The sequence below is a fragment of the Gymnogyps californianus genome, chromosome 8 (assembly GCF_018139145.2).
Source record: "Gymnogyps californianus isolate 813 chromosome 8, ASM1813914v2, whole genome shotgun sequence".
Taxonomy (NCBI): domain Eukaryota; kingdom Metazoa; phylum Chordata; class Aves; order Accipitriformes; family Cathartidae; genus Gymnogyps; species Gymnogyps californianus.
The window spans coordinates 29,553,388-29,569,999 of NC_059478.1; the positions used below are offsets into that span (position 1 = coordinate 29,553,388).

Genomic DNA, 16,612 nt, shown 5'->3' on the forward strand with positions numbered 1-16,612 from the left:
CTCTTTATTCTGGGCACGTCTCTGCTTGTCAAATTTCTCTTCAATTTCTGTTTTGCTTCTGCAGTAATTGGCAGTCGTCCTCTTGGAGCTCCTGAGGGAAATCATACATGTAGGGTATGACCAAAGCAGCACCTGAGTGATACCACTGTAGGGCAGGAGACAGAAGAGTTCAGCCAACCATCAGCAGAAGAGATAAGAAACTGTGAAATGCTCAGAGTAAGCAAACTGGAACAGCAGAGACACTGGGCCTCCTTCATTTATAATGATCTTAGGTCTCAGTAGGCACATAATTTTTAGGTGGAAATGTATGCTTTTTTCCAAGTGTGATGGAACCCTTTTTTAGCAGTGTGTATGATTTGTGAAAAACCTAATAATCACTAGGTTATACATTGTTGTGAATATTCTTGACTCTCCTTTGTAGTTATTCTTTTTGTCCTTCATTTTTATTTTAATATAGTTCTCTTACATTAACTTCTTATTGGAAAAAGAATTTGGCTCTGTTGTCAGCTTGTTTGTTTTTTCAGGAAATCCAAACCTTATAATTTACTTTTGAAAAATTGCTTTTTGTTTAAATATATTACATTCATATCTCTAGGCATGCTTTGATTTTTGCATTGATCGTTGTAAGGGGAAATGGCTGCTGAGAGTAAATGTTGAATTGTAAACAAAAAGCTCTAGGACCTCCAGGTAATATCTCTTCAAAGCTTTCTTTGGAGACTGGTAGTGATTGATTGCATCTGTGTTCTTCTGCGTTGAATGGTTACGGACAAAAAAGTTATTACCTGGGAAGAATGGAACAAGGAAAGTGGATCAGAATAGAAACAATGAATAATAAAGCTGTACTGTTGCCCTGAATATCGCTTGCCTAGAAGGCTTGTTGGCTTAGAGCACTGGTAACAGCATAGCACATTTCAGCTGTAGGTTACTAGGTCTGATCCATTTCTGATTGGTAAAGATTGAAGTTTGTGGTTAATGTATGACCAGCTGGTTCATGTGAAATGTGTTTGATGTTCATGATGCAGTTGACAGGCCTTGTCATAAACCACAAACAGAATTGTTGTTAATTGATCCATCTTTTCAAAGAGGTCACGGAAACGGAATCATTTTCCTCCACCTACAGGCCAGGAGGGGAGATGGTGGTGGTACAGATAACCTTGCCCCGCTGCCACATGTACTTCACATCCCTTTGAAAAAGCTCATAATTCTGAAGCCTTTCAGTGAAATTAAATTTTCCCTCACCTCCACTTTTGCATGCATATGAAGGCGATCTGAAGAACCTTGTAATACAATAATTTCTACTATTTCCCAAATATCCAAAATTCATCTTCGCTTACAGAGGTAGAAATATAGATGGCATCAGAAATTTTACTTGCATACAGGAATGGTTCCATTGGCATACAAAGCTATGCGATTTTATTCTGAGTTTGGAAACAGTACCACTAAGAGTGCTACTGTTCAGTTCATTAGTTTCCTGGAATTATTACTGTAGCTTATTTCTGAAAAGAATAATAAACAACCCCGGGAAAATTGTAGTATAACACTGAATATCACTTTCATGCACAGAGAACTGATTATTTTTTTTAGCTCTGTTCATTTTGCTGGAGTTTTAAGATTTTTTTTTCTGACATATGCTGCTGCTTCATCAGAGCACTAATAAATATTTCAAGTACCTAACAGGTCAAATACCAGCACCAGCAAACCTTAAAACATAAATGTAACTTATCTCACTCCTTGTTCTTGTTGCACTGTTCATCATAAACCAGTCTTTTTTCTTTGCTTATGGCGGTGTTGGATTTTTGAGCTATGTTGACTGTTAGGATGCAGCCTGTGAAAATGAGTATCTGATCAATAGAAATGCTGTAGTTGGGAGAACAAGACAGTTTCTTCTGAAGACTCTTTTTTTGCTTCGGTCCTCCCTGCTTTTGAAGGTTGATGCCATTGTGGTTTTTGAGAGAAGAAGCCTTTAGGAAATGAAGGGAACCTAAGACTGTAGGGGGAATAATTTGAAGACAAAACCAGTTGTTTAGCTGTAACAAAATCAGTGGGAAGCTGATGAATACATTTTACAGAATTCAGAAGGCCGTGAATTTTTGTTGAGTATCGAAGCTACTAGCTCTTTATTTTTGGAAGGCCAATTGTAGTGTAATGTAATTGACTTGAGAGGCTAGTTTTATAAATTAAGCATTACAGTCAAGATCATCAGGAATACAAGGACAGTTGAAGTTGCTGCCTCATTCTGTGGATTTACAGTTAAATGAAGAATGATAGTAGGTAGCGATGTGTTTTTTATTAGCAGCTTTTTTCACCAGAATATTGGAGTGCAATAGTGGCATAGTGCATAGATCCCTGAATTTAAAGCTGCAAAGGTAATCCAAATTATTTGAAGGCTTGCAGCATTTGCCAAATGTGCCTGTGCTAGCTGCAGTCATGCGTTGAAAAAAACATGGTTTGTGGCAGAGAATTACCAATCATAAAATACATGTTTATATTTTCTTTCTAGGATCAAGTAGAACACACTGATTCAGCAGAACTGGCTGGTTGTGCTGCAGTCATCATGAGTAGGCACAGGGTCATTCGTTTCTTAACATATGTGTAAGAGAAAAAGGTAAGAGGCAAGTTCTGCTTTAGAATATAATGATTCAGGGGTATGTGCTTGAAATGCATGTATTTTTATGTATGCTTATGGATATATATTTATATACATACACCGCTATATATGGATATCTATCTTATATAGAAGATGATGGAGTATTTTTAGCATTTTGTTGTTTTGGTTTTTATTGAGAGTAATTGCCTTGTTTTAGAGCAAAGATGTGTCTTATTTTGTTTGGGGGAGGGGAGAAGTGGGCAAAGTCTTTCTTCCTCAGTCTGTGCTGTAGGCAGATCTCATCAGTTAAAAATACAGCTATTGCTGAACTCTCTGAACAAGCTGTTCATTGCAGCAGAGGTGCTTGACTTCTTCCTCCCAGGGGCAAATAATACAAAGATCACTAAAGGGAGCTGGAACAATATGTGGACTTGACCATTGTTTCCTGGGGTTGAAGGAAGTCCTCAGGAGCACTAGATCTAATAAATAAATTTGTCCTGTTGATGTGTAATTCCATGTTGTCACGCTATGAGAAAATGACATTTTCTGGATGTCTGAGTTTTATCAGGATGAATGAGCAATGTTTGGTTTCAGTTTGATCGTGCCCCTTGTGACTTTCATCTTAGGAGTCTTTCATATATGTTTTTGGTGGAGACTATAATAAACTACTTGAGTATTTTGTTTAGTAGGAGTTTACTGAAATGTGTATGTTCACACTTTCATATTGAAAGAGTAGTCTACACAGAACAGCACAATAGAAAGTCATGAGATCTTATTCTGGTTCTTTACATACTCTCTGATTTTTAGGCCTTTGCTATGAGGCTAATAGTTGTAAGTTGGTATTACTTCCTTTTGGTGCATTTTTTATTATAGCGTTTTAATGTGATTGTGTGCTGGTCATCCACTGTTAAGAGTCAAGAAAATTTGAAAGACTTAAGGCTATCAGTTCCAGTGGTGAAAAAATCTCGAGGGTAATTTAGGATGTGCAGTGCAGAAGATCATGGGTTACATAATTCCTTATCATAAAGACCAAAACAAATATGAGTCTTGCCACTTTGCAGGTATAACACAAGGCCTATCTCTTTATACAGTTCATTTCCCAAGAAAAAGCTGGCTTGTGGGATATCTGAGCTGTCTTTGAGAGGCAGTCTCCAAGGTTAAGCCTGTTCAGAATACCATCTAATTTTAAGGAAGGTTTTTCTGTCCTTTACTTCTGTCTCCTTCCCTCCCCACTAATCAGAGTTTGTCTTACGTCTAAATGCTGTGATGACTAGGATAGTAATTCTGGATACATATGACACAGACATTCTGGTACATGCGCTTTTATATTTAGACATTAGGGGAGAGTAGAGCATGTAAGCTTGGTAACACATAAGTTTTTGAGTTTTAGATGAAGATGATGAAGTCCATGCTGTTGTATGAAGAAATTGATAAGTAAAACACAGAGTTTCTGAATTACGCATGATCTGTGATCCAACAGGAGCTTGAAAATAATCTGATTGACAGCCTGCATGTTTTCATTAGCTTTTTGCTATGAAAGACAGGAGATGACTCTGCAATGGGTAACAAGTGATCTTGGGTTCTGGACTTACTGTACCAGTGGATGGTAGCCATTATATTCTTTTTTTTTGGATACAGAATTAAAAAAAAAAATTTTGCTATTTAATGGTTGGGTTTTTTTGCGTATAATTAGTCTTTTCTGCCAAATCTTTGCATGGAGGACTGTATTTTTGAAAAACTGTCTTATGCTTTTCAGTGGACTGGTGATTTCCTTTCCTTGCACTGGTACAATAGCCTCTTCTTCATATTGTTCATCCCAATATATACTAATTTAGGAAGTGTCTCCTTTTTGGTAGCATACAGCTAAAATTGCTATTGAAATTTCTTCCTGATTTGCTCATGTTTTTATTCTCACTTTTCCAGAGTTTAAGTTGTGTGTTTGCTCATCAGCTTCTCTCCATGCCATGGCTTGAAATAGTCAAGCAATACTAAAGAGTTTCACAGCTATCAAGGATCCTTTAAAAATGTAATTTCAACCTTTATACTAGGAGGAAGTTTGGGACTAGAATAATTCTAAACCTGTTCCAAACTTTTATAGTGGTACCTGTGAGTTACAATCAAAGTTTCCAAAGACCTGTAAAGGAATATGTTTCTTTTTATTTATGTTGGATATTTCATAAAAATATTCAAAATAAAATTAAATTCTAAACCACGGGGAAAACAGCTACCCGATTATTATAGCATGCTGTGTTAGAGCATTTTGTGTTTTCTGTTTTGATCTTGGGTTGCTGGCTATGCAGAGGTGAAGTATTACATCTTAAACTGGCAAAAATATGAGTTGCTGACAATGTATTGGTCAAGAAGCATTGCGGGTTTCTGTTAGGAACATGAGTACTCGTCCTCCTTTTCTGTCAGGAAGAGGGCAGTAAGGACTTTTGTGGGTTTGGCAGTGTGTTTTGCCCTTGGACAGAAACTTCTGGAAAAGCTTGGGAGGATTGTTGTGTTCTTTTATATAAGAATAATAATAATTTTAGATATTAGACCTGAAGATTTGCAGCTGACCTTTTCTGAGAAATACCTACTTGCATAGACAATGAGATGTCATTTAGAGTGGCTGTCAGCTTAGTGTTTGTGCATTTAAAAATAAAAGATTCTCCATATATCCTGGTATATCAGTGAGTGAAATAAAAATAATGATATAAAAGATCTTTTCTCTCTTCAGTTTGGACAATGAGCATCCATCAGTCTGGATTTTGGCTCATTGCATGTTTGTGCACTGGTATTTGAGCTTCAGAATTCATATGGTTACATATATTTGTTTACACAGTTCTCTCTACTTAGAATTTTTAAAAATATAGAAAAAATCCTTCTGTCGTATTGGACCAAATTTAAACTTACAAGTATTAGATATTTAATATTAGATAATACAGATGTTAATAAAATAATAATTTGACAGAGATGGTATGAAGTATTAACCACATTGGGATTGTAGGGGAGTGGGAACAAAATTCTAAGTCGTCTTTATATACCCTCGTTATTGTTAAACATATGGTCTCCTAAGTCTGAATATTTGTATTTTTCTAATGTTATAAAATCACACTTAATATAAAATTTAAAAGCCCAACTCTGACTGAAGTCAATAAAAATGATTATATTTATTATGAACTTCTAACACTGCTTTCTTTGATTAGGCATATCTTGTTCCTGATTTGTATGACAATGAAAAAACAGTGAATATAGGACTAAATTTAGGAAATGTTAGGGGCAAATGTGGCAAATTCTACTTACTCCAATGCGCATAAATTTGAGTTAGTTCTGAAGTAATTTTATCAGGCTTTCAGTCGGGTTTTGAAATTGTATGAATGGTCAGGTCTGAATTTTTCTAAACATTTGAAAGTTACACAGAATCAAAATGCAGTCGTCCAAAGAGTTACCTAAAAACATGTTTTCAGCAACTATATAATCAGCACAGCATTCCTTCCCCATCAACTTGCTTGTCAGTAATCATTATCTTCTCTAAAATAAGCAAAACAAAAAAAAATCAATGCTTGTAGCCTATTTCTTTGGGGCCACCCATATTGCAGAGTTTGTGTTTATGTCCTAGCGAATGCCTTGACTGGATGCCCTCTTTCACTATGAAAGTGCATGGAAATCTGAGTGCGGTGGCTTCAGACAGCATCACAGTTTAACTCTTGAACACAAAAATTTTGTATGACACTTCAGTCTTGCAGTGCTTCACTGACAGATACTCTTGCATCATTGACCTTAGCAGTAGGACTTTTCCTAGGAATCAATGGTTTGCTAGACTGGAATGTTATCATTAGAATGTAAATTAAATACATTATAAATGGATGTGAAATTATATGGTGTTTTGTACAAAACAGTCTTAATATAGTGAGTTAATTTTGGTTGATGTTTAGAACTCTGAATGGAAAAAAATCTCCAGTGAAATATTCACTGGGACAGAGTCTAATTAATTTTTCAATATTTAGTATTTACTGAGCTGGTAAAGATGCTTCCTATTAAGGAGTTGAAATGAGGTGGAGAGAATGGTGCAAGAGAACCTCCAAACTCTCAGAGTTTGGATGTAGTTTGAATGAATTTAGTATTTGTATGTCTGAGGAGAAGCATCTGCTTTTTAAAGTTATTTTGGTTTAATTGAAATGTGTGTAGTAAATGTAATTGTTTCAGTTAAAATGGTATGAAAGATTTTTAATACAATGACTTGGTGGGCAGATTGGATAACTCAGGAAGACCTTACAGTAGGTAGCTAAGGGATCAAAGAGTACACTCTGTCACAGTCAGAAGTCAGAACCTGGCTTTTGGTAGAGAATGTAAAGTGTTGAGCTTTTTTAGACTTCTGAAATGCAACCTTTGATCAGGGTGGCCAACTTTTCCATTGCTTATGTTATAATCTGTGCATCTGCGTACAGTAAATGAGATGGCCAATCATCTATTTTCCTTGCAGAAGGAGTTAATCTAAAATCTCAGAACAGAGGACAAACCTGGGAGTTTGTAAGGTGAAAAGTCTAGTTTATCTCTGAGTTTTTTTGCAAAATGGTCTTTTTTTGGGTGATGCTTATTGCAATTTCTATATTGCCGTTACACTAATTTTCTTTAAAATTGGCTTTTGTATATATCTTTAAAACATGATTTAATCTGATTATATTATATTTATGTTGTAACATGATCATCTTTTAAAAACACCATGTGTCAAATTTGCGGTCAACCTTAAATACTTGAACTCTCCATTTCATGGTATTTTAAGGCGTGATCTTTTTGTACCAATAACCTAATCGTACCTGTTGCCCACAATAGATACAAAACTGTATTTAATGTTGTAGTAATTGAAATAAAACTGGTTGATGTTTTCTTGAAATCCAGATACTATGGGGGTAATGTTAAAGTAAAGTATAGTTTTAAATTGGAAACTTCCTCTGATGTGTTTCTTGTATCTCTAGTGTAAAAGAGCAGGTTTTTAACTGAGCTGGAGTCTAGCTGTCAGGTCTAACACTGTTTCTTACTGCAAAACAAGGTTCTCACCCTCTCCTCCTCCATTTCCTTATTTCACAACATTGAAAGCCAACTTTGAAGAGGATAAGACTGTTTTGGATGATGTTCAGAGAACAGATCAAATCAAGGTCTCTCTTTATGGTATATAGGTTATGGCACACATTTCTTAGTGAAAATGTCTTCGCTGGTAGTGAATGTTTTTAAAAAATGAATCAGGGTGTCTTGTTGCTACAAGCCTTTGGTAGCAAGAAGACCATATTCCTACTGTTAGGGTGAAAATGTTATTTATTATGTGAAGTTGTAGAAAGTTATTTAATGACTTAGGGTTGGGTTTTTTTTCATTTACCCCTTGTCATCTTCCTTTTTAGCCTGAGAGTATTATCTTTTGATGAGACTATTGACTTCTGTGCATTTTGCTAGATTTCCAGTGCCTGCCTTTCAGGGAAACAAGGATTACTAAAGCAGGCATTTTAGAGCTAGCACAAATCAAGTAACACCCATTAAGTCCTTTAACAACTTTTACAAGTATGAATCTTTGAAGCATCTCTGGGAAATGAGGAGTGACACAGAATACTGCTAGCCTAGTATACATTAAAAAATCAGAAGCACGGAGAGTTTAAACTACTTGTTCAAAGCCACATGAGCTAATTGGTGGTAGCACAGAACTGAAAGCCGGATCTTCAGATTGTTACTTGGTCTTCTGGTTCTCTAGACTGTTATTTTCTGACTGGTGTTGGAGCAGTTTTGCTCTTACCATTATGGTGATCCTGATGGTTAGACACATTAATGTGGGAGACTGGAGGTAATAAAATCCAAAGCAAGTGTGGGGAGATTGTTAATCTGAATAAAGCACACAAATAATTTTTATTCCTAAAAAATACTTTTGATTTATGCATGTAATGTATGTAAAATTTGACTTAGAAAGAACTTCTTTTCCCCTTAAATCAGGGCAATATGTAGTGGAACACTGCTGACTGAAGGTTAAATATCTGATTGTAATTTGTTCTCTGGCAGGTTCAGACAAGAATCTGGTGGTCTTTCCCTGACAAATGGAGAACTATTTCCAAGCAGAGGCATATAACCTCGATAAGGTTTTAGATGAATTTGAGCAAAACGAAGGTGAGTCATTTTGAACAAGATCGTAGATGCACATTAGATGTATTCTACAGAGAACACCATTGAAGAGGGAGAGATCTGTGATACCCTTTTTGGTTTTGAGTTGCAAATTAATCTCAGAACTTGCAAAAAACATCTGTTAATTTTGCATGGTGTGTCTTCAGTATTTGTTAGTAGTATTCTTTTTTGTTTCCGTTAATCTTGTTTACTTTTTAAAAATTTCTCACTCTTTTAATAGCAAATCTTCCATACACATTTAAAGAGAGGTTTTGTGAAGCTTAATCTTGGTGGCAATATTTTAATCATTTATTTTAAACAAATCAGGCAAAACTTATTTTAAGTTTCTTTTGCAGTTTTGGGAGACTCAAGCGTAGAAATGTTTTATTAGGTCACATAAATCATATAATGAAAGTTATCATTTTTGAAGTATTAAATTTTTTGCTTAGTCTAATTGCTACTTCTGTGCTGTCAAGGAAGTTGAACATTTTATGGGAGTGGGAATCTTTCTAGGCATTTCTAGACGTCTAAAGTATATTAATCAATAGTTTAAAGTTGCTTGTGCAAATTCAACCTGATACTAATTGGTGTAGCTCTAAACTTCTTGAGTTCCAGAAACATTATGCAATTACACTACTAATGGTTGATCAGGGATGTTAGTTATGGCAGATGATGTGTTTTACTGTTGTGCCCATATTTGAACATCTCTGCATTGATATTTGGGGCATTCTAATGCAACAGAGTTAATAGAACCTGTAGCTTTAATAGGACAGTAAGTTCTCTTATTTAAACACTTTTTCAGATGCCGCTGTTTCACCTACACTATTGGGTGCAAAGTGGAATCAGATCCTAGATCCGCCTTCTTGTCGTCTGTCATTTAACCCGACCGTGGCCAATGTGAATGAAGCTACAACTCCTAATGAATGTCAACAGAGATTAAAGTCTTTCTCCTTGTCTCATTCAGTGACTACACCAACAGGAGGAGGGGATCACTGTGCTAATGGAAAAGATTTTAGCATAAGCCCAGAGACCCCAGTCATGTGGATTGATGATCAAGCAGCAGCAGACGATCAGTTGATTAAAAGAAATAGTAATCAAGATGATCAGTGTAACGCTGTGGAAACAGGAGAAAAGAAATGTGGAAATATAGCTTGCTTGCCAGAGGAGAAAAATGTACTAGTGGTGGCAGTCATGCATAACTGTGACAGAAGAACACTACAAAGTGGCGATTTGCTGGATTGTAAAAATTACAACAGTCAGTCCCTAATGGACACTATTAGCTTTACACTGGATAATGAAAACCGACAGAGTGATCAGTTTAGTGTTACTGTAAATGGATCCACAGAAAAAGATATAGATACAGAAAAGCAAGTAAATAGGCTGTGCACTGAAGATGACTCTATCAGTCATTTGATTAATGCTTCATCTGAAAGCCTGACCATTGCATGCCCCTCCTCTCGATTAAAGGATGATTTTAATATGAGTAAAGATTCACTGTTTTCAGAAGCTACAACTGCAGGGATTAATGCAGCGACTCTTTTACAGAGACCAGTTGATGGTACCGTTAAAATGCAAGAAAATTGTGTATCTGTTGAAAATTTTACTAGTAAAGCCATTCCTCAGAGAACGGATCTAGAAGCTAAAAACTCTTCTTCTGGTTCAAGTAATGCAAGCTTAATTGTAGAACAGGAAACAACCCAACAGTTACAGTCTAGGCTATCTGGGCTCACTGAAACTTGTCAACCTAACGTGGCTGGAAGTGGCAATTACAAGGAACATGTTGCAGAACATTTTGCCCCTGAGGATGTTAGTGCCACTGAAAGCGAAATCATTGAATGTGACAAAAATCCTGGCACAACGGAATTGCTCAGCATGGCAGAGTGTTACCCTGAATCTCAGGAGATGACTAATTGGGAACTGACAAAGTTGGATGAGATGAATAATAAGCAAACTCTGGGAGAGAATGAAAGACTTTTGCAGACAAAACAGCCGGATGAGGCAGGTAGTAATAGTAAAGAAGGTGGAGATGGGATGATGGAGGCAGGCGTAGACTTAAAAGGGACTGGTATAGATGAGCTTGAAGGGTCCAGTCTCTCTGATGTGATGGCTACATCAGCAGCAAGCTCTCTGTCTAATGGTTGTGATTCCTATGGAATGCAGAACCCAGTTGTTGCTCATGTTCCAAAGACTTTACCCTCCAAGGAAGACTCGGTGACAGAGGAAAAGGAGATAGAGGAGAGCAAGTCGGAATGTTACGCTAATGTTTATGAACAGAGAGGAAATGAGACCACAGAAGGGAGTGGTCTTATTTTAAACAGCACTAGTGACCACATAAAGAAAAATTATTTACATAATCTTTGTAGTCAGGTTTCATCCATGAAAGGGCAAACTTCACCAAAACCAGTGACTAATCTGCAATCTATCAGTGTTCCTTTTGGTGGTGCAAGACCTAAACAACCTACAAATCTTAAACTGCAGATTCCGAAGCCATTATCGGACCACTTACAAAATGATCTTGTTCCCCCAAATTGTGGAGGTAATAGTAAAAACAAAAATGTCTTTGGTAAGACACAATTAGGGGATACAGCAGATGCGTTTCCTGGTGAAACATCTTCAAATGCCTCTGTTACTGATACTAATGGGGAACATTTGGAAGAGTATGAATCTGGAGTCTCTAGTAGTCCGTGCCTTGCAGTAGCCCCAGATAGTCCAGATAATGATCTCAGAGCTGGTCAGTTTGGAGCTCCAGCCAGAAAGCCTTTTACGACTTTGGGTGAGGTGGCTCCAGTTTGGGTTCCAGATTCTCAAGCACCAAACTGTATGAAATGCGAGGCCAGATTTACATTCACCAAAAGAAGGCATCATTGCAGAGCTTGTGGGAAGGTAAGTTTGTGTTTTGTGAGTAAGCTCAAAGCACCCTTTTTTTTCTGATACTGCACAAAATCAGATCAGAGGACTTCCTAAGCCACTGGCTATAGTTACCTGTGACATCTCTTCCTAAAAAGCCGTGTTTGATTTGTGAAGGAAAAAAAGGAGTTTCTAAGCTCTAATCTATTTAGGGTTCTAATAGAGAATAACTAATTGTTATTTGTAACTGAAAGAATTATTAGCCTGTGTGAGCAGTGTATTTGTTGATTGCAACAATCAACATCATTGGATTCATGTTGAACTGTGATAAAATGGCTAAGAGCAGGAAACTAGTTTGCAGAAATTACTGCATCAATAATCCCATTAAAGATACTGAAACATATTGATGTGAATTGGAAGTGTGCTGTTGAATTGCTGGCGTTCATGCTGGTTTAGATGGCTGATCAACTCTGTTCTTTTAAGTATTCTTTACTAACTTTTCTCATATTGCTTACATTATTTTAAAGAACTTACATTTGCTCCTGGAAAAAAATATAGTAAATTATTTATAACCTGATGTATGTACACATGGTGAGAAATTTTGTGATCAAGACAACTAAAACATAATTTCTGTATCACTTTTTGTTGTGTAAGAAATATTTTATTGTTGACTTTTTTTTGAAGTTCTATATATGTGCCATCTAGGTCAACACAAATTCTTATGTGGCAAGTTTATTGTAAATGATTAGCTTGTAAAGTATTTCCAAATACCTTGTTACTGAAATACAAGTCAGTGGCACATGGAAAGTAGGAACTTAGGAAAAAATATGATGATTCAAAAGCAGTAAACTAACACTCTTGTCAAGTAGATATTCATGAATATTTTTAAGATGAAAAGAAACACTAAAACCCACTAAAAACTAGAGTGAAAGTAACTTTGGTTCACTTAGGCCCTGTCCAAAGGTTTCTGAAATTGATTGAAAGACCTCCTCCTGACTGCTATGGGCGATACCTTTTGCTACCAGAAGAGCACAGGGAAGCAGAATGACCTGAACAAAGGACCTAAAAGAAGCAAATATATCTGGAAAGCTCAAACCCTTATGCCACCTGTTTCTGGAAGCAGCCTAGCAGAAGACCCAGGCTTGCTCCTCTGTAATGGACTACATATGTGTCCCATTTGTCCCTTTAGTAACCAAAATGCATAGCACTCAATCTCTTCACTGCAACACCAGATAAGTAGATTTTATTCAAATTTGATTTTGAGACATGCTGAAAAATCTTTCCCAGGACGCTTTTAAAAGCTAAGCAGACATTCATTGTGGACTGGTCCGGGACCTCCAGTTGTTTGCTTCTGCCCATCCTCTTGCAGGTTGGTTGCAAGGGAAGTCCTGATGCGGAGCTAGTAACCACAGGTGATCAATAAGCATCATATGAGGTACATGCCTACCTTTTGTATACCTTTTGGTTAATATCAAAGGGCTTAATCTTTTTCTCATTGCGGTTAAGGAGAATCTGTAAGGCCTATAGGTTAAAGGAAAGTCCATCATTTTAGCTTTGATATATTAACTTACTGTCAATTATTTAGGTCATTCTTTTGTTTTTTATGAGTTTAACAAATATGACTACAATTTTCATTTACAGTAATGTTTTCTACTTATTTTTGTGTTTTAAACAAGTTCATTGCTTGGATTTAATTACTTCCCTGTAATGACTGAAGCCCTGAATTGTACAAATGAGAAGCAGAGAATGAAAATATCTGTAAACAAAATGGATAAAACATGCACAGATAGAGCAAGGCCGAAAAATGTAGTGTGTTTTTTTTTGTTGTTGTTGTTAAACTACTGAAGACAAGCCCTGAGAAGAACAACCAGCATTGTTTTAGATGATGTGTGGGGAATGGATAAAATAAAAGGTCCCTCTGCTCTGTAGACAAACTTGTTTCTCAGATGTGAAAAATACATCACATACTAGTATTTAATATTCTCAGAGTGTTAGAATAATCCTCAGAATGGTTTGTTTCTAGAAGCTTTTGTTAGTTAATGTTGTCTGGGCCAAATTTGCACACGTGCAGTCAAAAGATGTGGCAATAAATTCTGGTATTTCATGCCTTCGTATGTTATTTTCTCTAAAAAAAAGCACTCATTAATAAATGCTAAGAATCAGTATAGGTCAAATAATACTTAGCAGTTACTGCAAATTGCTTTAAAACACTTAATTCCTGTAATGATTCCGGGAGGAAAGAGACCAAAGGCTTTGAGAGGCAAGCTCTGATGAATCTAGCTGTAGTGGCTTGAGACGTAGCTATTTTTAGCTGTCTGCTCTTGTTTTCTCGTTAAGATAACCATGCCCAAAGCAAGTCATGTTGACCATGTGCCTGTGGTGTAGGTAACTACTGAATCACAGTGATGCTTCCACTGTTTCTATTAAATGTATGAATCTCATTTAAAGAATTGGGGAGATAGATAGTGTCTTCAGCTCTTGCAATTAATTGTTTCTAGGGGAAGTCATGGGACTAAATATTTTTGAACACAAGCTTTAGCACAACAGTTTCTTTTTAAGCTTTATTAGCATCATGACATATCATTGTAGTAGGGGTGAATGTATCCGTTTCATTTGGGAAACGGATTTAAAAATAGTTGAGTGGCACCTGGGAAGTCTGTCTCAGTTTTTAATTTCAGGATAATAATTGCAAAATTAATGGAAGATACGAACCTCAGGGGAGTGGTAGAAAGGAATACACTTACAGTAAATTTTGAATTAAAATTAAGAACCTGAAGAATGTGTGTGAACACATTCATAAATTTTACCTTATGTATTTATGTATTTTCTATTGTCAGATCAAACAATCATCCTTGATAGGAAAAACAGAAAGTTTATGTCACCTTTTTACTGACAACCAAAACTATATTTTTCCACTAAAATATAAAAAAATCACCAAACCCTCTAGCAACTAATGCTTTAACAACTCCCAGTGAACCTGAAAACCCTAGTAACACAAAAACTTGCTTTGACCCTGCTATGTTATTTTTTTTTATAGCATGATAAACTGAGATAATGACTTGGTGATTGTTAATAACAAGACTGAATTGTCAGTTGTGTTGAATTGTGTTCTTCCTCTGCATTACTACTGTTAGAAGGCTGATGCAGCCTAAGAGAGGAGGTGTAGATGTTCTCTCATTGCTTCTATTTTCTCTTTTAATATTTAGATCGTTGCACTTGAGAGCTTTGCTGATTGCACAATGTATTGTTTGATAAAGGGTCCTAAATTAATATTAATTTGTGTTGATCCTTCAGTTATGGTTGAATACATTGATTTTTCCATGTTCAATACTGAACTTTTGACTGGAAGTTTCTCCCAGAGAATTGAAATGATGTCAAATGTCTCTAAAATATGCTGTGATGTTGTTATTAATATTCCCTAGAATGCTTGTAAATTGGGTTAAGGTGTAAATGCAGAAATCAGATTTTTAAAGTACATTTGCCTTTTTTTTTTAAAGGTTTTCACATATGTGAAGGGATTGTTTTTATTTTTGCATGAAAATGCCAGTGTATACACACTTATATTTTGTTTCTGAAATGTTTAAGTTGACATAATTAGGAAACATTAAAACTGGTTGAAATGAGACAGGGTGAGCTCTTCTTTCTTCATATTCGATTTTCAGCTCTCATGGTGAACTCAGAGCTTATTTTATATGTGCTTATTTTAAACGCTTGCCACTAAAAGACTGCAAAGGTAACAGGCTGCAAAGTGGTTATAATTTGGTGTGATCTTTAACTTGGTTGAAATTTACTTAGGCTTACATATATTTATATATGAGAATCCAATGTAGTTTCTTGTCGATATTACAGACATACTGCTGTTGAAGTGATGATGGAATAATTTTTTGGATTAAGAAAGCATTACAGATCATAATAACGCATAGTGAATTGTAGATATAATACCCACCTATAATTAAAATTTGAAATTCTCTCTTGATATCTGAACTCATTTGTTAGGTAGCTGCTGCTGTTTCTAGATTTCCTGAGTGTGACTTTACCTTTCTGCATGAAATGGGTGTTCTTCAGTATCTTCAAGTCACCTGAACAATAACCCTGAGGAAATACTTTTTTTTTTTTTAAATAAAGAAAATTTTATTATTTAAAACAAATAAGAAATCATTAGGGCACCCTGATTTGTCTGTTCTGCAGGAATTTGAGATTGCAATTGCTATTGTAGGATCATATCTGCATGCAAGTGTTTGTTTTCGTGCACAAGCCATGCTCATGTTTTATGGTTTTGCTTGTCTGGAGGAAGCCTCAACACTGTTTCCTGCCCAGGACTGGGGAATTGTTAGAGCTGGTTCAGGTGAGAAGCACTAGGAATGCAACTGCATCTCCGCAGCAGGTTGTCGTCCCAGGGATTTTGCACCGGGTCCCCCCTTAGCAGCCAGTGTGCGTAAAATGTAGTTCCTGGTTTCTCTCTAGTGTTGTGATGCCATAGTGTTTGTAATCATGTAAATATGAGCTTTTTTTTTTTTTTTAATATATATATAAATGGAGCAAGATTTTCTTGCAGTACCGATGTCATTCAGCTTTTTTAAATGTCTTGTTTTATACGTTGAACACTTAAAACATTTTGATACATCCCTGTTCACTTAAGTCTCAACTGAGGAATAGCTTGTTATATATGAAGAGATTAAATAGCTAGAGTTGCTAATATAGATGAATTGCCCTGCTGCAAATAAAAATGACCTGTTTGAATTAATCTGTGCCATAGCAAACTCTTATGTAGAGAAAACTTGTGTATTTAAACATAGCTGATTCTAGAAAGTACTAATGCTTTTTCTGAGACTGAAATTAATTCCCAAATTGTTAATTCTGTGAGGGATTGTAAAGTGGTAGGAATTTATTAACCCATTGTCATTTATGCAAAACATATTTTAAAAACACCACAGTGCAGTATCAGGAGGACAACATGCATTTATGTGTTCCACGTAATACTGCTTCATCAGGATTAGTAGGAAAGGCACCGTGGGCAGGTATTAGTCACTGTGGCTTTAATGGGAAAATACT

The 16,612-nt window shown here is 36.1% G+C and overlaps 1 protein-coding gene across 1 annotated transcript in view; it reads left to right on the top strand.

The window, feature by feature from the left end:
* Window positions 1-16,612, top strand: part of ZFYVE9 (zinc finger FYVE-type containing 9) — a 60,996-nt gene that overhangs the window by 13,779 nt on the left and 30,605 nt on the right. Inside the window, exons 2-4 of the mRNA XM_050901120.1 lie at window positions 2,501-2,605; window positions 8,615-8,719; window positions 9,516-11,596. Coding sequence (XP_050757077.1) covers window positions 8,650-8,719; window positions 9,516-11,596 — 2,151 coding nt within the window. The 5' untranslated portion in view covers window positions 2,501-2,605; window positions 8,615-8,649. The remainder of the gene's footprint in view (window positions 1-2,500; window positions 2,606-8,614; window positions 8,720-9,515; window positions 11,597-16,612) is intronic.